The sequence below is a fragment of the Porites lutea genome, chromosome 2 (genome assembly GCF_958299795.1).
Source record: "Porites lutea chromosome 2, jaPorLute2.1, whole genome shotgun sequence".
Taxonomy (NCBI): Eukaryota; Metazoa; Cnidaria; class Anthozoa; order Scleractinia; family Poritidae; genus Porites; species Porites lutea.
Genome location: NC_133202.1, coordinates 30,997,947 through 31,021,543, shown reverse-complemented (window position 1 = coordinate 31,021,543; position 23,597 = coordinate 30,997,947). Strand labels below are relative to the sequence as shown.

General features: G+C 39.1%; 1 protein-coding gene and 1 long non-coding RNA gene across 2 annotated transcripts in view; one reads left to right on the top strand and one right to left on the bottom strand.

Moving 5' to 3' along the window:
* The first annotated feature begins 371 nt into the window (after window positions 1-371).
* Window positions 372-6,134, top strand: LOC140928310 (uncharacterized). Its single transcript, XM_073378047.1, has 5 exons — window positions 372-487; window positions 2,174-2,362; window positions 3,079-3,247; window positions 3,616-3,648; window positions 5,671-6,134. Exons 2-5 carry the CDS (start codon window positions 2,180-2,182, stop codon window positions 5,901-5,903), a joined length of 618 nt encoding a protein of 205 aa, XP_073234148.1. The 5' UTR covers window positions 372-487; window positions 2,174-2,179; the 3' UTR covers window positions 5,904-6,134.
* Window positions 6,135-12,183: 6,049 nt separating this feature from the next.
* LOC140928312 (uncharacterized) overlaps window positions 12,184-23,597 on the bottom strand; it is an 18,982-nt gene continuing 7,568 nt past the window's right edge. Inside the window, exons 2-5 of the long non-coding RNA XR_012164637.1 lie at window positions 17,625-17,714; window positions 16,475-16,638; window positions 14,803-14,846; window positions 12,184-12,338 (exon numbers count right to left, since the gene is read on the bottom strand). This is a non-coding gene — a long non-coding RNA (uncharacterized lncRNA). The remainder of the gene's footprint in view (window positions 12,339-14,802; window positions 14,847-16,474; window positions 16,639-17,624; window positions 17,715-23,597) is intronic.

Here is a 23,597-nt window from a genome sequence, read left to right as displayed (position 1 = left end):
AACTTCAATTAAGCTTTGTTTGGGTTCATGTTTCTGAGGTTGATATTGCATCTATTTGAAATAATATTCTCTTTCTGTGGAACACAATTAAAAATTCAATATTCCTAAATATTCAGTTTAGGTTGTCTCTATTATGAAACTGAGACTTAGCAGGAAAAGTGAATAGTTTGCGTCGTTTACGGATCAATTGTGTAAAAATGAGATGTTAAGGACTTCCTCCAGACCAGTTCACATAATCGTGACTGTCAATAGATCCCTGAAACCATCCCAAGTCACTTTTTGTTTTTATGGAAAACTGTTATTAGTAAAAATAGAAAGCCAAGACGATATTGATCGTACATAGCTTGATTGAATTTTTACCACGTGTGGAATGTGGGCGTTCACTGCCGTCAGTTAAGTGGGTAAAACTACCTGTATAGCTGCACGCTCGAGCACTTTTCTTTTGCAGGCAGCCTAGAGTGTTTTAAGACTTCTGCAGTAAAAACTGGTAAGTAGCAGTGATTTATTTAGTTAGTTAGAATGCTTTTGCTTTGCTGGAGTGATTCTGCATCAAGCCCCTTTTTCAGTTTAAAGCGACCAGTTTTTGTTTTATTATTTTTACTAAAATGAGTATTTTGCTGGGTGCAAGCCATGTTGTTAGTTCCTCTTTCTGAGAGAGCCATTATGGAGCTTAGGACGCGCTTGTATTAACTGGAGATTTGAAAAAAAGATTCGGAAGTTGGAATAGTTATTAGTAATATTGAAAAGTTAGTTGGAAAAGAGGATAACACAATACCGACATTTCTAATGCTAATAAAAGACTGCAAAACTCTTGTTTAATATAACTGAATAAAGACAACAGCTAAAATGAAATTCACATTTATCAGGTTTTGCCAAGCCCTGCACACCCGATAAGTTACGTTCCTCACTTCTCGATACATCATATAGCCGCGCGTAATGTATCAAGACTTCAGGATATAGCAGTCTGAATGTTTTTAAAGCCACACCCACTTAATTCTCTGGATGAATTAATAACGATGTACACGTAAGCGATTACTAGCTACTAACCTGCTTTTGATGCTGACTGACCATAACCTAGATAATGTTAATCCTGCGAGCGAAAAAACGCCTGTGAGAGACGCCTATTACAGTTAAAAGGTTTTTCCCATCCCTCATGGAAGGAACTTGATGTGGCACTTTTATCTATGCTGATCTGGGAATTTATCAAAAGTGTTTTCGGATTTTCGATTAGCATTAGGATTGCTAGTATGCTAGAAGGAGAAAAAAATAACTGCGATATACGTTTTAGACCTTATTTAAAATTACATGCTTTATACATCTTTTATAAGTAATTGTCGTAATTGGTTCGGAAACGCGAAAGAGAGTTCATGGTGGAAGTAATATATCAAATTCTAATCGCAGTGTCTGGTTGTGTCTTGGTGGTTTTCTTTGTGTTTTCCGACGAAATAGCATTTTTCCAGCAGTGTAAGGATAAAAACGGTTTTCTTCGATCGCCATTCTTTCATCCGGGAAGCTCACTTCTTATCTTGAAATGACGCGTACACTGACCACGGAAGAACATGGCATAATGGCTCACATACCATTATGGCTAAGCCAATCAAAACTCTAGAATTGCATTATCAGTAAGATTGAGTTTTTAATGATGATGATGATGATGATGATGATGATGATAATGATGATGATCTTTATCATTATCATTATCACAATAATTATCATTATTATCATTATGGCAGTACAAACGTCTGGATACCCTTATTATTATTATTATACAATACATTGGTTATTTTAAAATGGTTATTACTGATACTGCGCTTTATTTGACATTGGTCTCTTTCCTCGTCTGTCTTTCAGTTGATATCCCCGCACGACTAAGGACAATGGGATTGACTTCATATGACTGCATGTCCCCTGAGAAGTATTCTCACTTTCGGTGCCTGGGAACATAAATTTTTTGTAGTGGCACAATGTAAAGATTCCCAAAGGATTTTATTTTCTTCACGTTTTAATTTATTTCTTTGCTACGCAAAGTTTGCCAATTATAGAATAGTGAGGATAGTTGTGCACCAAAACTTTCCACAACCTTGATCTTCCCTAATATTTGGAAAGTTTCTCCATTTTCTACTTAGACACACTTCATCAGGGCGCATGTTTTTGCTATTATTCTTATCATTAGGTCAAAATGGTTTCAAGAATTATGTTTCCCGTCTTCGCCCTGAGCTTCATCTCCTTTGGAAGTGGATATTTGGTCAAGCGTACACCTGATCCGTTCAAGGAAGTAATGGGGTGTTTCAAAATAGCGCTTGACAACTCGCAAAAGGAATTGCAAAAGGGAAATATAGGCGACGCAATTTGCTATTACAAGGTAAGATTATCCATCTAGAAGTGCGCCGAGGGTAGGGGAGGGGAAAAAATTGACAAAGGAAACACCAGGCTGCTGAATACAGGAATTAGCCTCATTTAGTGGGCTTAGTTCAAAGGCACTATAATTTGTAGCTGGCAAAGAAAATATAGTGGTCACTATTTTGAAGCATACGTATCTCTACTAGGAATGCGGACAGCTGTGAGACCGCGAGAACTAGGGTGTTTTTCGCTGAAATAAAATCCCAGAGTTGACAAACCATAAAAATAGTAAGAGAAAATCTGAATTTTTGGCCAAGTCAATGACGAGTCAGGGACTTTGGAGTTCGTGACGATTATGAAAAGACACTGATTTTCACTCGGTAATAAAAACATTCTGTATTAACGGTCTTGTAATTAATTGTGACTCTTTCCACTTCCCAAAGAATTCTAGACCCAATGTAAAATGTATTTGGTGATTTAATTATATATTAAGTCTAGAAACTCATGACCTCCAAAGCTGTGAAATGCAAGGTTAGTGAAATATCATTTCGAGGTCTAAGAAAACTGTAGAGGATTTTTTAGGTTTCTGGGAAACTGCTCACCTACCCCTCCCCTAAGTCAACATTAACACCTACTTCTCACTTAGGGCAAAATGTTGGGTTAGGGGAGGGGAAGATGGGCAGTTTCCCCGGAAACCTAAATTGATCCAACTGATCTTTTACTTATAACTTATTACAGTGGATGAATCCGTGCGTTAGGGATCTTGAGCTAACTGTACCTACCGGATCAAGGCTGTGGCTGGATCTTGTTGTTGCTTCCTTGTGGCAGGAACTTGCTTTTGTTCACAAAGTTTACCTTTGCCTCAACTATTCGACTGCTGACCTGAAAAGCTACGCCTTGAAATCAGGTGACTGATCAGTGTTAAAACAATCTGCGATAAACTAAACTAATAAATCCTATTCCACGTTTGTTAATAACAGTTACTTACTGGCAGTCGCCTATGGAAAAAACGACGTGAATACTAAGTGAAAGAATTCAGAGCAGGTACAGACTAGCTTTATGAGCTAGTACTGCACGGAGGTAAACTAGGAATACGGCCTTGTGTCACAGAAGAGGTGGACATGTAAATTTAAAGAACAGGAAAGAGAACTTTTACGAATGAAAAGGGGCATTGAATTGAGGAATGACAGATTTTGCTAGTATCGACTTGTAAAACATAATGTATATAGACGTGTTATTCGTTGTCTAAAATTTATTGTCGCTTACGGTTTTTAGGTGTAATGAAAAAACTGGATTTGCACAACATTGGTGAGTACTCATAGTAAAGTAATTTTAGCGGTAAGCTCAACAGAAATCTTAAAGAAAGATCACCCAACGGCAACAAACAACTAGTTCTAACCCATATCCAGGCGCCCCGTTTTTTCCCCACCAAGGAGCGTGGTCTCAGGCTACGCCAAGACAAAATTCTTAACAAATAATTCATTCCTTTAGAGAACACTTTCTGGTTATTATTCCTACAATCTCAATTGTTGGACCGCTTCTTTAAAGACCCATTAGGCGGAATAAAAAGATGGATAGTTAAGACAGATAGCTTATTCACGCTTTAAGTTTATATCACAGCCCTTGAGCTGAATTGGATGAAACTTGACAAATGAATACAAACAATCAAAACTACGCTGAATCCACAAAAATCACCTCAGTAATAAAATTGCCTATTTGCAATTGCTGTAAAAAAGAAACTACTCTTCAGTCTGTCCGTTCTACAAATGGGAACGAGAAATCTTCGGTTATCTCTCAGATTAAGACTATGTTTGTTTGCATGGCTCTGATAAAATCTGTATAATTCTGTACTCACCATGCGGACCGTCCTTTCGTACAACCTGAGATCAGGCAGAATTTTAGCAGCTCTCGTACATTTTCTCATGTTGCCTCGTTTACGAAGATCTTCCGATGCGTCTTGGCGATATCGGTAATTAAAACAACCTTCGCCACAAAACCTGTTTTTAATAGTTTTCTCTCGTGAGTCTCCAATGCCTTCATTTTAAATTAATGGAAACTGGAATTAGCAACTCCCAAGGGATTAAAAAAAGCTTTACCGTCATTAGACAGCTCTTTAATGGCTGTCCAAAGGGAAACACCTCCTAAAAATAAAAGGGAGGAGAAGATGATGATTAATGCATGGATTAAAATTTTCCACTGAATCAGTCATAAGAGCTGAGCACAGTAAAAAGAGATCTAGAAGTCACGTGTCAAAAATAATTACAGTGACAATATTTTCTTGGCAAGTTTGGTTTGCCTGGTGATTGTGGAATTTGCAACATCCTTTAATTTGGACAAAAATGCTGCATCGTTGAATCTATGCTCATTTGTAATAATACGCAAAGGCGTTCCACTGTTTTTTCCGTCTGGGCTCTGATACAGCGTAGCTTACAATCCCTGGATTGCCTATTTCTTGAAGGCAAAGTGAAGCATAGCACTAAAAATCTATGCCGTTACAATTGCAGCACATTAATAGTTTTAGCTAAAACCGCCGAGGGATGATATACTAAAAATATCGAAGAATATAACACTTGACAACAGAGCAAGGGTTTGAGAAACTTATAGTGTCAATAGCACAACTAGAGAGTACTTTTTAAAGAATGGCAAGATTGACGATAGGCTTTGTTTTCAGAATTAGCAAGCCCTAGGAATACTTGTCCAGAAAACGTTCGAACAATTTTAAAGCCGAATTTAGAACGGAAAGTTTCGGACTTCTGCCCTACATACTTCTATTAAATTTCCCTGGCATACAGAGGTATATAAATACATAGGAGTTAAAAAATGCATTAATAAATCATAAAGAAAAAAACAAATAAATTAATGTTTAACAAGTGTCTTTATATCTGATAAAAACACGGCTAAACTTTACGCCCAATTTTTACACCAAAATAACCCCAAATCTATAAATAACTTTAGTGCAAGAATGAATTGATCTATATCGGAGAAATTTGAAGCCGTTGAAAAATATCGCAGTTGGGTGTATTATCAAGTTTAAAAACTCGAGGCGTGGCCTCAAGTTTTTAAGCCTGATACACTCGTGCTTGTTTTTCATCGACTTTAAAATTGTGTGTCGTCTTTCCTTGCTCTCATTTAAATTGGCAAGATTTTATTAGATGAACTAATAAAATTCCAGATGGATTAAAGAGTCAGACAATTAAGTATTTTGGCACGTTCCAATCTAATAAACTGTTTCTTCTTCTTCTTCTTCTTGTTCTTCTTCTTGTTCTTGTTCTTCTTCTTCTTCTTCTTCTTCTTCTTCTACTACTACTACTTTATATATATATACAATAGAGAATGACGAAATGAAACCGTGCGCTCAACGCGCCATCCTGGACTGCGCTTTTGGCACAAGCTGGAATGGTATGTTCGCAAGCATGTTCGAACCACTTTTCAATTGCGTAAAAGGTAAAACCTGTAAAGCCCCCATTTGGCAGCACTTTCTCGAAACCGTTGTCGCTTTTGAAGAGGAATTCAAGAAGCACCGTGAGAAATTCAATGAGTACTTTCTGAAGATTCAGGCGTGAGGCAGAACCCTGAAGATCGACACAGAGGAAACATCCTTTGCGCGAAACACGACTTAGAGTGGTAGTGACAGTTACTTACTTAGACGGCCAATTTGAGCCATTTTATTCTGCCCATTTAAGCCACTAGTAATGGCTATGGTCCAAGTATCTATGTAACACAATCCCAGCAGGATTTACTAATATTAAGAATATATTTTTAAAAATAAAATAAACGACAAGATAATGCTGTTAGTGTTCTTGAAGTTATTTGATGAAATTGTGGAACGACTTTACTTTTCTGTTAAAGAGACTGCACCAATTACTTTTTATGAATTACTTCTCTCTACTGACAGAATTACAGACAATAATAGCTTCATGACGTACAGAAAAATATCCCTCCAGAACGTTATAAATCAGAATTACAAACGGCAGACTTAATACGGTTGGGTTCCCAAAACCCAACCGCGATCCGTTTTATTCTATATCTACTTCAAGTTTGTCCATTCGTGTCTTCTTTCTCGAGTTACATGTTTCTTTATTGTTTAAACCATCGTTTCTATATTTCAATCAATTTGGTGGCCAGTTCCTTAAAGCTGATTTTCTCTTAAGAGGCATGACGTTGTCATAGATTTCCACTGCCAGAGATTATTCCCACACGTGGCGATCGGCAATTTTGCGGCCCATTTCTCGATTGATGTGGTCGAACTTAAACAAAAGTATTTCCAATATAGATAACTCAGACGGAATTCAAAAACGATCATGTAAAAAAAATCCGATTATCAAGAGCTTTTGCCTGTGAATCTCGAAAGGCTGAGAGTTGTCAAGCCACCTCGAAGGCTAGTTAGTTCCACTACCACCTAGATCTGGTCATCACTTGGCTTGTCACTAGGATTAACGCTCAATCGCCATAACTGTGCGTCCTGGCCATGGAGAGTGTCAATCGTAGTTCAACACACAAGGAGAGATAAGTAATATTTCACTCGACTAGCCATATCGCTTATATCGGCCGTGGACTTACTTTTTTGTTTTGTTGAGGCCATGTTACACAGGGTTCGCGGACAGTCTTGAAAAGTTCTTGAATTTTTGGGAAAGTCATTGAATATTCTTCAACCTTGAATTCAGTAGCCTGGAAATAGTTTGTTGATGCTTTTTGATTGTTCAAGACAGAATATAAATCATAGCTCAGAGAATTTAAAGGTTAGTTACATAAAGTGCTCTGTGTTTTATGCAATAATTAACTATCAATTTTAGACCAGTCAACTGGAAAATGTATAGAATTGGTGAAGCAAACAGTTCAAACCTTAAAGCCTTATTAGAATAGACTGAGAATGTGCATTTTTGTAGCTCTGTGAACTGATTGTATTCCTTAGTAGATGGTCCTTCAAAATCCACTTGGTCCTTGAAAAGTCCTTGAAAAGACTTTGAAATATGGTTGGAATTTTCTGTACGAACCCTGTTACAGTTTGCGATCATGCCGGCTTCGTTGAATTTTTTTTTTCGGAAACTCGTTTCAAGAATATCTCCGTAAAACGGACCCAGCAACAATAGTAAAGGATAGGGAAGAACTTTTCGTTTACGAAGACATCAGTCACCAGGGAGGTCCTCTAAGGGCATGTTTACATGGAGTGGGGGACCCCGGTCTAGTGGGGTTGGTTTCTTTTGTTTTCACACTCTGAGGGACACAAAACAAATAGAAACCTACCTCACTCAACCGGGGTCCCCCACTCCATGTAAACGGGGTCTTAGTTGATTGCAGGTAGAAAAAATATTTTCTGGCCGGTCTAAAGGGGAGAATTGTAATTGAGCTTTTGAAATTGTACTCATACAGTAAGAGTAGATTTCCAGGAGCTCGCCCGTTCTTTTTATAAAGTTTCCCACGAAAATGCGATCGTTGCAGTCCCTGGGTTTGCGAGGATCTCGCACTATACTATGACTGTAGCCATTATTTTAGGTTAAGAGCGTGACAGCCAAGCATAGACAAGGAACGACACGGAGTGTGAGTTTAAGGAGACCGAACACAGATCTCGACGGACGAGGTTCCGGTCGCGAAATACGGCTGACTCGCCAAGACTTTTTACTGTGCTTTTCTCTGACAGTAGCCTTGCAGCTGTTCAGAATCTCTAATTTAATTGGACCCCTTTCAGGGGCGGATCCAGGAGAAGGGCCCGGGCCCTTATTTGTGGACCAAACTGAGACCCGAAGGGCCGACCGCTGCTGTTCAGCAAAGCAGGTTATGCAGAGTGGTAAGCGATAGTTTATCAGTTTGTAAACATTGCTTTTATTACTCAAACGTGCAAATAACTTAAATGAAGGAACCTTTTTTTTTAGAGCCAATAAGCTTCTGGGAGGTAAATTAGGGTGGATTCATTTGCAGCATACGCGCTTTCTAAAAGCTTCGAGTCCCGTTTTATTTCATCGCTTTCGAGGTGCGCTTACGGGACATGCGATTAATCGATTGAGTGACACATGGAATAATTACCTCAAATTAAATGTGCAGAGGCTAGCCGACAGCCGACAGCCGACATTTGGCGACGCTACAATTGGTTTCTCCCGCGAAAAGACGTCTGAAAAACAAGCGCAGAAATTCCATACTGATGACGCGTCACTACCCAGATCTGGGTAGTGCTTCTGATTGGTGGAATCAAATTTCCCATGTGGCACGACCAATAAGAAGCACTTGTACCCAGATCTGGGAATAAAGGAAAACAGGGCAAAAGTAAAAATAATGTTAAAAAACAAAGACCAAACAGAAAGAAAAAAACGGTACGACAAGGTAACAGAAAACTAAGAGCGTCGCCAGGACTCGAACCCGGTTTATCTGCACGTACAAACAACTCCTTGACCACTGCACCACAGTGACACACATGATTTGAAAACTTAATTTTGTCATATCAAAACAATTTTTCTCTGCCATAGACGCTGTTTGAAGCTGGCGCAGCTGTATTTATCATGAATTCAAATATAAATTTGAGGAAAATTAGCTTAAGCGCGTATTTCAAAGCTATTTCCCATTATCTCGGGTTCAACTGGCCGACTCGATGTAGATAATCGATCGAAATTGGTGGAGAATTAGGAGATCAACAGAGGCCCACACTCGAAAGGATTGATATGAAGTTAGGCCCGTTTAATTAGTAAAAGAATAGATGGAATATAAACAAGTGTGATCTGTGAATGGAAAATCCAATTCTGGAGATTAGACCTTGCCTACTTTAGAGAAAAAAAGGGATTTAAGTTTTGATGACCTTGCCGGTCCCGTGAAATAGATGGCGATCCCGCAACACGGCCCGCAAAACAGATAAACAAAATTATACAATTACGGACACAGAATATCAAAACGGTTTACACAAGCAGATTATAGCAACACCAAAGCTCTCACACATTTGATCAAATTAGCGATATATAGTGATATTTGCTAGCTTCTCAAATTTTCCTCGCTCGACCTAATAACTGTCGTATCCCTTGCTAATTTGCACAAACGACCCGAGGCTCTTGCCCGTTACTATGTGACGTCATACTGGCAAGCGGAGTGGGTCAAGAAACTTAGGTGGAAAACAATAGAGTTACCTTCCCTCCACCCCGCTCCCCCCTGGTCCGAACCCCAAAACTATGAAAGTATTAGCCATGGATAGGCAGCTTACATGAGAAAAGAAGAGCCACTCTTAACACGGTTAATGGCATTACTCAAAGTAAAAAATGTGTGCACCCTGCTGAGTTGTGACAAGAGTAGGGTTATCTTACTCTGATCACGGAACCACAAATTTCGTATACCAATGCCTTTCATGCCGATCTGTCCGAACTATTTCCTTACCGAACTTGACTTAGGGCCTGTTTACATGGAGGTGGGGGACCCCAGTAGGTGAGGTAACACGCTTAGGTAGGGTAACCCGCCTGTCCAATAATCTCTTATATGGTCATGCCACCTATCATGTAAACGTGATCAAATTAAAATGAGAAATTATATGGACAGGCGGGTTACCTCACCTACCTGGGGTCCCTTACCACCATGTTAACAGGCCCATAAGTGGTTTCCCAGTTATTACATAAGTGCATGAAAATTCCTATATCGTAAATCCTCTATTAAGCCCCTCGGGGGGCTTATTTATTTCAATCCCATTTGAGGGGGAGAGGGGGAGGGGCTTAATAGAGACGGGGGGCTTATTTGAGTAGGGGGCTTAGTTAATTTAGAAACGACGATGGTATCAGTTCTCCATGAAGGACTAGAATACAAAAATAGAAAAGCTTAAGTACAAAAAGTTTTAGGTCATACAGCCGAGCTTCTCTTGGTAAATAAACCATCCCGGATTAGTCCACACGAAGTTTTACGGTCGTGGTTGATTAATGCACCTATCAATGTGAAGCCGGCGGGGGATGAGGCAGGGCATGGGGTGGGGATTTGACATTGTTCAAAAATTTGCCGTCAAATTCCCTGCCCACGGGCAAATCATTCCAGTAAAATGCAAACTAATTTCCCCACGCCGGGCTGCACATTGCTACCAAATATCCCACGGCAGAACCCAAGAAAGGCACAATGAAAATATCTCCAAATAAAACTCTGAAATCTTTATTTATAAACGTTTCTGCATCACCAAAGATACATGTTTCTGTTACAGCTGCAATTATACGTTTTAACCATAATCCGTGTTACACTGCGTAGAATACAGAAACCTTTCAGGAGGAAGTCCACATTTTGAAAGTTTAAATATACCATTCTTAGTAAATTAAGGGTACAAAGAAAGTCAGATTTACAAGCTTTATACAGTGACTTTTAGCGAATGAGCCATACACTGATCAATTGTACTTGCAAGAATCGACTTTGCTTCTCTTTACTTCCGTTTACTTTGATACCACAGTATCTTAAGAGGTTCAATTGATCAAAACACGCCAAAACAAACGAAATTTGGAGACAAAACAGTGAAATCCACTCAGCTTTCGCTTGTTTCCGTTGGCCTCCATGATTTCCTGATGTTTCCAAACCGTACGGCGCATGCCTGAAGCGCGGAAGCAGGGAACATATGTTCGCTCTCAGTCTTTTCGTCCCAGTCGGCAGTCAAATGTCTCCACCTCGGGCGAAGAAAGATTCAAATATCCCCTTCCCTGGGAGAACAAGATCAGTCAAATGCCCTACCCCAGGGTCAAGAACGACAATCAAATCCCCACCCCATGCCCTGCCCTCCCCCCCTCCCGCCGCCATGACATTGATAGGTGCATAATACAGTCTATCATTTATAAGTGGAGAATAATTAGGGGTAGGAGGGGGGCCTAATAGAGAGGGGGGCTTATTAACTTTCTTCCCCTGAAAAAAAAGGGGGGGTATTAGAGGGAGGGAGCTTATTCGAGAGGGGGTGCCTAACAGAGCATTTACGGTACTTAAATATTCATAGGTTCCATATTGAACAGACTAATGAAAAGATAACGAGTTTTCTTGTGTTGGAAAACATATTTCACTCGTTCGCGCTTTTTTTCAACAATCAAAAGGAAATTCCGTACCTCAGCTCGGCCATGCAATACCTTCTATGTATACAACATGCACTCTGTGAATACCCTGAAAAAAAAAATATACTAGATACGCTTCGTCAAGTTCACTGTCGCTCCGTTGTGATCACGAACCTACAAAGTTCGCATACCACTTCACATAATCTCCTAAATTATTTTTCCCCTGAAGTGACTTATTCGCCACAAGTGGTTTTTCGGTTTGTGCAGAAAGTTCGTGAAAATTCCCATACTTTAAGAGCCCATGACTGTAAATATCGAGAATCGCTAGCCAGGTTAAAAAAAGACGAAAATTCTGATAATTTGTCAGAAAAACCCCTTTGGTGAACTATCTTCGAAAAAAATATTTTCAACTTTCAAGAATCTATAGTTTTCGAGAAAACGAGGAAAAACGAAAATAGCGGTTTTTACCTAATTAATTATGCAAAAATTAGAGTAAAAATGACCTACTTTATCGCGTCTGTACCGAGGCAAGATTCAAAGCTGTAAAACAGAAATATTTTTGTTTAAAATAATTCTATCTGTTCTTTCTATCCGTGGTATGTTTTAAGCCATAAACTTGATTTTAAATTTTTATGGTTTTTTAAAAACTACCATCAATGGCACTTTTTAAAACGACCCTCTGTTTGGTCAGTTTAAAATCATTTAGTAAGCCCCAATTATCTTCGCATTGATCTTTTTATGGATATTTCTGAAATTTATGGGGCAGGATTTTTGCTAAATTTGAACTGGGAAAAATGACTTGTACCCCTTCGTCCTTTCTCTTCTTTTTGGTTTATGAATCATAGCCCGTGTCACAGGACCCTCAAAATTAAAAATGTTTGATTTTTTTTATTTCTTCTAATTACTTGTTTATTCAAAATGCTTAAGTTAGCACAAATGAGAATTAAAAACAGTCAAACTAAACTACACACACTACAGCGGCTGCCGTTGACTCAGTCGTTTTTGAAGCTCAGCGATGTCTTCCTGCAAGGAAAAACAAGGCATTATCATTCAATTGGACTCGCTTATCATGCGATGATCAGCTCGATTTTCTACTTTATTTCATCCAGTAGATTTGGACCTAGCAAAAAGTACACGATGCCTTTAGAAATATTACCTTCTGTTCTGTCGTAACTTGTAATGCAATGGCTGTACGGTGGTAATTTGTACTAATTTTGTCTTAATTTGTAATACCAAGAGACATAATGGCACGGCTCTTGGTAATACCTACCGCAATTTTTAATAAGCAAAGCTGACGTAATTTGTAATAACTTTGTCGTGATTTGTAGTAATAAGCCTTGTTGATACTTTTCAATCGAAGGCTTGTTTTTCGAATGGTTTTTGATCGTCGAGGGGAAAGTACAAGGTCGATCTGAAAGGACATAATGATTTCAGCTATTTCTTAGTAACAACCTGTTAACTTTTTGAAATAAAAAGTTTGCATGAAAAATAAGTAAGTACAGTTGACTCCCGATAACTCGAACCAAAATCGATTTCCCCTGGATTTCCGTCATACATTTACTGTAATTTTACCCTCGGTAACTCGAACCCTCGATAACTCGAAACTCCCGCTAACTTGAAGTAATTTTTGTTTCCCCTTAGATCATTTCTATACAATGTTACCCTCGATAACTCGAACCATGTTTGAGCCCTTAAAAAGTCGGGAAAAAAAGAGTGTACTGCCTCCGAAGCATTGAATTTTGAATTTCCCATTGACGTGTTGTAGGCATATAGTTTACTAGTGGATCGATAGTGGAGACTGATGTTGTTTGCCACAAATCTAACGTGAAATAGCTTTACTGCTCAAAAAGTAAAATGCATGCTTTATTTAGGCAACGTTTTGGTACTTTACGTTCTGATTTATAATCTAACAGTATCTTTCAATTTTCACTCAACATTTTTTACAATTAAATGTGATAATAGAATGCTCACTGTGCAGTAAAAACTGTTTTTTTCCTTACTCCCGGCTATTTTCTTCGAGCTCCCGATAACTCAAACTCCCGATAACTCGAACCTATTTCGATTTCCCTTGAAGGTTCGAGTTATCGTGAGTGGACTGTAATCTGAGGGAACGATCAGTCAGACTCCTGAAAAGAGTTTTGTATTTAAGTACTATTTTTACAAATATGATCAGTCATTCGGACCACCTTTCAAGTTGTAGTATGGCCTGCTGTGGTAGAAAAACAAGTGATAAAAAATTTGTACGCCAAAGTTAATGATGGTTATCGTAATAATAATAGGAATAAATAAATCTCCAATTTGTCCTTTTATGCTGTTTCGCGTCTTATCTCCCCTGTGGCTGTGAATGGCGGCACATTATAGCCGTGGCGATGAACATAACAACAAAACGTTTAATCATACACGAGGTTGAATCAACTCACAAGTATCATCACAAACATCCGTTAGAAAGCTTTAGAAATCCGTAGCACGACAAAGAAAAACTGAAACAAACGACTTACAAAACACTTGGGAAACTTGAAGAAAACCTTAGTGAAAACTTCAGGTTATTTCACGGTGGCCTCGTGCCCGCCAATGTCGAGGCCCCGTGCGCATGCTCCTAATAAACAAGGGGGTAAGCCCGCTGGTCAGGATACCAGCAGTTACATCCCCTCCTTCTGTCGGTGTTTTTTCCTTATAGTTTACATTTTCCTTCATGTAAACATTCAAACCGGGGGGGAGGGGGTGTGCTGTTGCAGAGGGTGTGATTGTCAAATCCCTACTGAAAAAGGCCTAAAAGTCACCGAACCTGAGTGCATAAGTGAATCCATAAGAAAACATTGTTAAATTTAACTGTTTTCAGTGCATAAGGCCTTAAAAAAATTGAAATGAGACCCTAACTTAAACTACTAAAAAACTCATTTTCAAAGTGATCAAAATTTCTCGAAAAAGAAATTACTGAAACAACCGAATGACATTCCTTGCAAAAAAGCTAATAAACATTCACCACAACTAAACAAATTCCAATTAATTAACTTCAATAGGACATGACAGGTTTTTGTAAAATTACTTCAATCCCCTTCCGACTGCAAAAATAGACAATTCAAAATAGACTAACTTGTAACAAAACAAGTCTATCTTTTGCAACTCAAAATTTTTTTAACGTTAAATGTCCTACTTGCCCCCCTCCCGCTCCACCCCGCCCCCAAAAATGTGAACAACGGTAAACCAATTCACAAGAACATGTAAAAATGACGTTTTGACGTGATTGGCTATATATGGTCGATAATAGTACAGACCATGGAAGATTGTTGTCAATTTTTTGATTCATTGACACTTAGGCTTTTTTAGTTGTGTATTTTATGTTAAAATGTATAAAATGCGAACGTTTGGTCATTTTTTAACAGCGTTATACCTGGTAAATCTAGATCTACATTAAGCCCATAAGGTAACAGACACATTTAAGTATTGAGTAAAGTGTATTTAAGGAACAAACGCTCACAATACTAACATTTAGCATTGGTCCTCGATGTATATTTCTCTGGAGCGTTCGGGCTGCAATAAAAATGATCATGAGTATTGCTGAATCAAGAATACTTATAAGCTAATTTAGAACGAAGCCCACTTTTCTGGGAAACTCAGTCAACGTTACTAACTTTCCGGGGTCGGTTGCAAAATCAACATAGATGTAAACTGTAACAGGAGAGTTTTCTCTGTAGATGAAGTTAACACTAGTATTCAGTGTTAAAATAAAGCGTTTGGCTACTGATTTTTTAGGGCCGAAAAACTGCTCTTTTTACCAGAGCCTCGCGTTTTTCGCCAGTTAGCATGAAATAGTTTAAAAGCTACAACAAACGTCGGACCAATAATAATAATAGATAATAGCGAAGTCATTAGCGAGATCAGAGACGAGCTACTTATGCGAGACATTAATTATGACTCGAGTGATAAATAAACTCCCGATTATAAGCATTCCTCCCCCCCCCCCCTCCCCCCTCATTTACAGGCCCAGCTACCTGTAAGCAACAACAACAAAAAATACATACGGTTATAAGCCTCACTCTAGTAAAAAAAAAAAAAAAAAACGATCAAATTCATATAGTATTTTGATCAGCACTGCTTTGTAGCTTGTTTTGAAACACTTTTTTGTCTGGTTATAAGCCCTCTCTCTCACACCCCCCAAATATAAGCCCTCCTGAAATCCCTTACGAAGTTGTATAATAACCCCGGGCTTATAATCAAATGTTTACTGTATGCAAGAAGCGGGTTGGCTATATTGGTATACGATTTCCAGGTTCATGTTATGTTTATCAATTGATAAGTGTCATGTGGGAGGCTTTCTGCAACAAGCTGCCTATGTGAGAACTGACTGAATGTAGATCACATTGAAGACAACAGTATTAACTACTTTCAGTAACAATAGGGTGAAATATAAAACACAGATCTATTTATTTTTTGATATTCTTACAGTATGGTGGTAACCATTTTCGAAGTACCCAAAGCCTATTCTTCTCTTTAATTCAGTACAAAGGGTCTCTCAATGGGGCGTATTCAAAACATGGAAACCCAGTCAATGGACCACCCCTGTGGACTTAGTCCACGAACCCGTTCGTGGACCCGAATTTAGGAAAAATTTGAGCAAGTGTAAAATATGAAGAGCCTTTAATCCTGATAATTCAAACTGACACAGTTTCGTCTATTAATGGTGTTTTAAAATTTGTTAAGACCTCTGATAAAAATAAATCATCAAAATATAGTTGGTTCACAGGGTTAGTCCATGGTGAGGGTCTACAAAAAGGTCCATGGATTAGGTCCACAGGGGGAGTCCATCGGCTGGGGGTCCGTGTTTTGTATACGTCCCTCTCAAGGGGTCTGCGAAAAGACTTTTCGATCCGAACAAACTGCGAACTGATCTGCCAAAGCGTTATAAACTTGGCGCCATTATGCGAATGATATAAAATTTTAAACTCGTGGGGAAAAAAAATCACCATTTATTGAAACAATTAAAACAAGAGAAAACAATCTCTTCCTCTCTTGGTTGAAATCATATCTTAACATATTAGCTTGGGACACTTCAGGACAAAAGTTGAATTACTTGAGAAAGAGACTTGTTAAAAAATCTCTCGAGAGTTTCCCTTTTAGCCTTGGAAAAATCTACATATTAGTACTATATTGGTACTTACATTTCTTATACTGCCAAACGTTTCACGCACTTCTTCCGCATCACATTTTTCATGGCAGCATTCCTCCCTGAGGGAGGAGGACAACCTCAAGGGTTTCATAATTCTTCCTCGGTGAAGTAGAAAGTTTTTGGCACGATTCCCATCCAAAAGAGCGTGCTCTGGATCTGTTTAGACGCAAGCATGTTGATCAATGAACTAAACAGAAAGCTTAAAGCAAGAAAGACAAAAACAGAGAGATCGGCATGTGGTAGATTCAAAATGCCGTGAGTATGAAGGTTTAAGGTTGTGAGAAAGAAAGGTATACGTATAAACGGCGAGGCCGGGCATGGCTTTCTCGGGAGGTCATTTCCTCTTAAGACAAAAACATATAACATTTTGTATCGATAAAATGCTTTTTCTCAAGGTTTATGAGTGCAAAACCAAAGGGGTCAATGACTTTTTTTTAATCACGTTTCTCATCCCGAGAAAACGGACAGCCGACATTTGGTGACGCTACCACTGGCATCCAAATGACGTCTGAGACACAGGGCAGAAATTCCTTACTGATGACGCGTAATCAGTATGGAATTTCTGCGCTCGTTTCCCAGACGTCATTTGGCGGGGAAACCAGTGGTAGCGTCGCCAAATGTCGGCTGTTTTCTCAGGCTAGTTTCATCTTTTAATAGGTAGTCTAAAGACCGTTGAAAAGCGTGTCATAAAGCCGATGGAGCCACCTTCATCTTTGGCAGGCCGGGGGGAGGGGAACTCGCACCATGTGAGGTAATCCGAATTATGCAATCAGAGAATATTTAACTGTTGGAATCCGGAAATATCTGAGAACATTTGGAATTCAGAATCCGGAATCCCGCTAACGACTTGAAACAGAATCAAAGTTCCACTAACATAGAATCCGAAAATTAACACCCTGAATCCACAATCAATCCAAGGTGTGGAATCCAGATTCAAGGAGCAAGGGAAGGAAAAGAAAGTCAGTGATGACATGTTATTGTCACTGGACGAAAAAATGGATTTCAGTTTACGCTCAATAACAGTTGTCTTCACCAAAAATTGGGAAATTTAGGGTTCCAGCAATCAAAGCTAGGTTGCGTTCTGATGTACAAGATTGACATATATAAGCTTTGTTATTTCCTTCAAAGATTTCTTTGCTTACCTTTCTTTCTAGCCCAGCAGCAATCGAATAACCCCAAAATTACCAAGATGAATATTAAGAAAGTAGGCTTCATTTTCGATTCAGTTGACCCTTACAAAAGAGAATAAAGGTCATTTAGTGAATAAATTTTTTGTTCAATCATGTCCAAAGACATGGTGGATGGGGGGGGGGGGGGGGGGGGATCTCTGTTGGCTTTCTGTGTCACAGAAAGCCAACAGAGATTATACGGATTTCAGGAATAATTATTGCTGTTGTCAATAATAATACACTCTATTAACAAGTCTAAACCTCCGGCACGCGCTCTGTAAATCGGGGAGGAAAAACACAGAAGAACTGACTCAACAGTCTCTTCATGCTCGTTATTCAACCAGCAGGTAGAAAATGGTAAAGATCAGTTTCTAAAATTCAGTTCTTAAGAAATAAGTAACAGCTAGGACTTAACACGGTTTGCCAGTTGTCACATCATCTGCAACTGTAGCGTCAGAGTACCGTTACGGATGCACGACTTAGTAAATCATTTCTAGTTGGCCAACGAATGGAAAACTGATCCAAAAGACGAAACAAGGTGATTAAAATTGATCGGGATTGGCGTAAAATTCGATATCAGTTTTGTACTTTTAAGGGAGTTGAAAACTGTTCTTCTAGGACTGCTTTATTCTTTTCTACCGACCAGTTTCAGGAAAATGTGCGAGGAAAAACTGCGAACAAAATGCCTTGATTTTGATTCCCACGGTCGGCTAACCCAAACATGTCCAGCTTTGGTTATAAAATCGGCGGCTATTCCTGGCTAGTTTAGGTTATAATAGGGTGAGCCTGGATAGAAGAGTATAAGGAATGATTAGCAGAAAAGAATGAAGAATTAAGTCCAAAATGTAGATCAGATTCCTGGTACCTCATCGTGTAGCTAGCTAGTTGCTCATACACACACCCACACCCGTTTTTGCCGCCAAAGTAATCAGCTGAGCGTTACTGTGGCTTTGACATCTCTTTCATCGTAATAACCGTCCGAACCTTAACATTCTTAAAGTATTAGCCATGGATAGACAGCTTACATGAGAAAAGAGCCACTGACCTTTTATTTATTTTGTCGCTCTTAACACGGTAACTGACATTACTCAAAGTAAAAAATGTGTGCACTCTGGTGCATTGTGACAAGGGTAGGGTCGCCTCGCTCTGATCACGAAACCACAAAGTTCGCATACCAATGCACTTCTCTGCCGAATTCTTTCCGTATCGAACTTTGCTTATACTCTACAAATGGTTTCCCAGTTACTGCAGAAAGTGCGTGAAAATTTCTATACTTAAATATTCATATTAAACACACTGAAAAGATAATGAGTGTTCTCGTGTAGAAAAAAAAAAATTCACTCATTTCCGCTATTTTTCAACAATCAAAGGGAAATTTCGTATCTATCCATGTATAAATATCCAACATTCATACAACATGCACTCTGCGAATAGGCAAAGCAATCTACTAGATACGATTTGTCAAGCTAGGCTCACTGTCGCGTCGTTGTGATCACAAAACTACAAAGTTCGCATACCATTGCACTTAATTTCCCAAAATAATTTCTCTACTGAAGTGAGTTATTCTCTATCTTTCTATCTTTCTTATCACATTAAATGTGGCGATCTCTCCATCAAGCAATATCGAGCATCTAACGCATCTACTGGTTTATTAAAGCCATGGATGTGCAACTACATACTGTTGTTTAGCAACTCTTCCTTTTTCCACCACGTCTACCGAGGAATTGATTTCTTTGTTCTCGGAATCAGCGCTACCGGATATAGAATATACTCCAGTGTGTGTGATTCGCAATCACTTCAATCACCAATAGAGTGGTTTTCTACGACCATAAACGGCTACTATAAGAATAACTTTAAGATTGGTCATCTTAATGTAAATAGTATCTTGGGCAAAGCAGACGAAGTTATTAATCTACTCGACGAATGTGCTTTTGATATCCTCTTTATTATTACCGAAAGCAAGATTGATGGGACTACCTCTTCTTCTTTGTTCGCCCACTCGCAATATCGTATTATTCGACGGGACAGAAAAAGAGGAGGAGGTGGCCTACTCGTTTATATTAGATCGAACGTCACGGCCCACCGTCAGATTAATCTCGAGCCAGAAGGAGTCGAATCCATTTGTTTGGATGTAAAGGGATACGCAAATAATTGGTTTCTGATATGTGCTTGTTACCGCTCTCCTGGAAAATGTAAAATTAGAGATTTTATTCCAGCTTGTGCGACAGCAGCTGAAAGAATGTACGTTAAACGCAAAGAGATCATGTTTATCAGGGACTTTAATATGAACATGCTTGAATCCCCGGATAACCCAAACGGCCCTAATAAAGATCTGACCAATTTTATGGAACAATTCTGCCTAACGAACGTTATACATCAGGCCAGGAGGACAACTAATTGTTCAAGCACGTTGCTCGACATTGTTTTAACATCACACCCTGAGAGATTGGCAACAAGCGGAAATTTACAAGTTGGGATTAGTGATCACGATTTGATTTTTGTTGTGAAGAAACAAAAGCTGCCAAGACCTAAAGCGACTACAATTGATTTTAGATCTATAAAGAATTTGGATCAAAATGCATTTCTCTCTGATCTAAAAAATGTTCCATGGAATAGCTCTTATGTCTTCGAAAACATCGACGATATATGGTCTCATTGGTCCGGCCTATTCAAACAAGTCCTCGACGAACATGTACCCGTGAAACGAATACAGCTTCGCAACAACCAATTGCCGTGGATCAACCCCGAAATTCAAAAGCAGATTCGAATACGAAATCGACTCTACAAGAAGTTTCGCCGCGTACCAACAGACTTCAGTGGCTGTCCACCTAAGAGCGGTCCGGCGAGTCAGTGGGATCGCCAGTAAACCTTCCCTTTATTTTTTGTGGGTGAAAAGGACTTAATGAGGAATGATTAAAATCGAGCTAATTTTTTTCAAAATCCTTTTCGGTGCTTCACTACAGCACAAAACTTCTTTCCTGTCTGAGAGCACTTTTTCAACTTTATTCAATCAGATAGCCAACATTCAGTAATTTTAAAAGCCGCGCTTCTTCGTAACAGATAAATATCGCGAAATTCTACATAGTACAATGGATTTAGCTGCATTTGACTTGTCCAATGACGGAATCTTGGATAATTTGACGCAAAATTAAATTAAATTAATGAGATCAAAGACTAGCCACTTTGCGGTTTTTTTTCTCCCTTGACAAATTCCTCTAAAGTAAAAGCTAAAATCTCCAAAGCGGTACAAAAATCACAGGCAAAATGCACTTCACAGCAAAGATCTTACCTTATTCTGTTAGAAAATAAAGTCAAAGGTGCGGGTATCACTCTGCGTTGGACGCAAACAAGCGTTTTTGAGAGCTCCTTTTGTCAATATTTACCTAAAATTGCACGTTTGGCGTCTACACTTAAACTCATATGATAAGGCTGATATTTTTTCCACGGGGCAGAATCTTGGTTTGCTTCGTGAAAATAACGCACATTTGTTGTTTTGTAAGCCATCTTAGCTCAGTAAACCAGCTTAAAATGTCATAAAATACATGTAGGAATTCTTCATCCACTCGTATATTATGCAAATTTAAAAGCTCATTTACGGCGGGTTGTCGATTTCAGCAAAATCGTATTAAAAGAGTACAATTCACTTCTGCTCAAACGCAGCTCTTTTTGAGTTTGGAGTCTCAGCAACTAAAAGGCTCTTTAATAAAGACTGAATTCAGCTCAATTTCGTTTTGGGTTTTCTTCATGGTCATATGCTAATTAGGATTGTTGTCACGCAATGAAAGCGGATTTGGAGAGTTTAAAGGAGCAAGCAAGTTGGTGTCTCTTAGTCAATGTAACAGGTGAGCGTTATTATGGCTCATTCAAGGCCATGTCACCTAACGAAAGAAAATATTACAGAGAGCGAACTTACTTTGCAGCGGGCTGGGTATTTTGGTAAAACTGCCCAACAAGGTGAAAAAATGTTTTTATCTCCGTTACATCGTGCAAACCTAGGGAAGGACTGGGGTAATCCAACTGGCCGCACAGAATGCCGATATCCAGACCACAAGGGAAAACAGACTCGTGCCGGTGAAAATTGACAGACTGTCGGGGTCAGACTGTAAAAATTGCCGCCAGCCGAGAAACTTCCAAAATCTCCTAGTGGTGTCTGCAAATTCGAGGCTAGCGGATGGGCGGCTGCAGAAGTTAAGGGGAGGCGGGACAAGGTTTAGCGAGAAAGTCAAGTCTTACCTCACCGCACGATTTGATGTTGATACACAAACAGGCAGGAAACCAGACCTTTCTGAGGTCGCAACGGACATGAGAACGACCAGAAACACACGTAGTTCAAGAACGTTCCAGAGACGAATGGCTTATAAAGGGACAAGTTCACTCATTCTTTTCCAGACTGTCTGCAATCAGCAGGAAAAAAAGGGTTGACTAAAGCCGAGAATGTTGAAATTTGTGACGAAGGAGATCTGCTCTCAGTGCTCTTGCAAGAAGAAATTGCGTTTCTTGTTGAACGTAGAGACAAGGAGGTCGAAGATATTTTCAACAACAAGATGGGCGTAATACATCCCATCAGGTACGATGGCCATGATATCTGCGAGCAGACCAACCAAGAAGTACTCTCAAAATTCAATGTGAAAACATCTGCGAATATTTTCAACTGTCGTTCAAATCTTAAGATACAAATGCTGCTCTAATAAATACAATCACAGACATGGTGACAGAATGCAGTTACTACTGCACCACCCCGTAAATGGCCAGGGACTGGCAAATTGCCCCATTGCATTGGGGTGGGCCGAGTTGCCTAGAAAATTCCTATTGTTTCTAGGCCGAGTTCTTGGAAGTGTTTTCTCAGGATTTTCGTATACAGTTTGAAAGTTTAAATTTCAAGGTATGTTGTATGCTTGTATAAGACGATAAATCTCAAGTAACTTATAACTTGACACCAACCCTTGAAAGTATGTGACTTGCTTTTTCGTTCAGTACTTTATTTACAATACTAGTAAAAGAGCAGGCCCCAGTTGTTCAAAAGTTGAGTAGGGCTATCCATCGGATGAATCTCTATCCAATTGATAAGTACTAGGGAAGCCAATTGTTCTATCCAGTGGATAGTGATTTACACGGTGGATAGCGCTATCCACTTATTGAACAACTGGGCCCCAGAAGGACAAAAGTTGTCCGCAGGAGAGTTTTTTTTTTCTTTAATATAATTTTTCTTAAAGATATGAGTTAAGATCATTATTGTGACACTTTCCTTTTTGGCAATAAGAAATAAGTAACGTAAAAAGGTCACCAAATGCATATCAGCGGCACCCAACGACTTTTTTCTGTGAAATATCTGTTCGGAGAAGCAAAATTGCCTAGAATTTTCTATAGCTTGAGGAAGACTAAAAATCTATTAGATGACCGTTCCATGCATGTGTAATATTCGAAGCTAATCCAATAAATTCCCTACGATTTTCTGAAGTTTAATTTTTACTATTTCACACCCCAGGTTAAGCTATTTTTCGTAGAGAAAGGAAACCCAAAATTCTCGGAACCCATAAATGCGATACAGAAAGGAATCAGAAAAATCCTCACTTGCGTAAGACTTTCAATTGCAGCGAACATTTTCGGGAAAAAAGACTCACGGTTACCCTAGTATGACCCAACAGATAAAATTTTTTTTAGCGCCACTTGGAATACATTTCTAGAGATCGAAAAGTACTCTGGAGAGCCTAAAAAGTGTTCTCAATGCATTTAGGAGGACACCGTCGTTGGGTGCCCCTGGCATAAAATAGGAGCTAGGGATTTTTTCTGGTAATGAATCAATTTAATTACAAGTAATGTGGCACTTTACTTGTTCTTGGGCGTGGACCGTTCGATTATTGACGGGGGTGGGGGCTGCATTAATTTTAGCCTTGATAAAGCTGTATATATGTATGTATATAATAGAAATAGACTGATGGGACTGAA

Excerpts from the sequence above, each read along its gene's own strand:
- LOC140928310 (XM_073378047.1), top strand. The coding sequence starts at position 2,180 with ATGGTTTCAAGAATTATGTTTCCCGTCTTCGCCCTGAGCTTCATCTCC. Across the intron at positions 3,248-3,615 it reads AAGCTACGCCTTGAAATCAG|GTGTAATGAAAAAACTGGAT; the intron begins GTGACTGATCAG and ends TACGGTTTTTAG. Across the intron at positions 3,649-5,670 it reads ACTGGATTTGCACAACATTG|AGAATGACGAAATGAAACCG; the intron begins GTGAGTACTCAT and ends TATATACAATAG.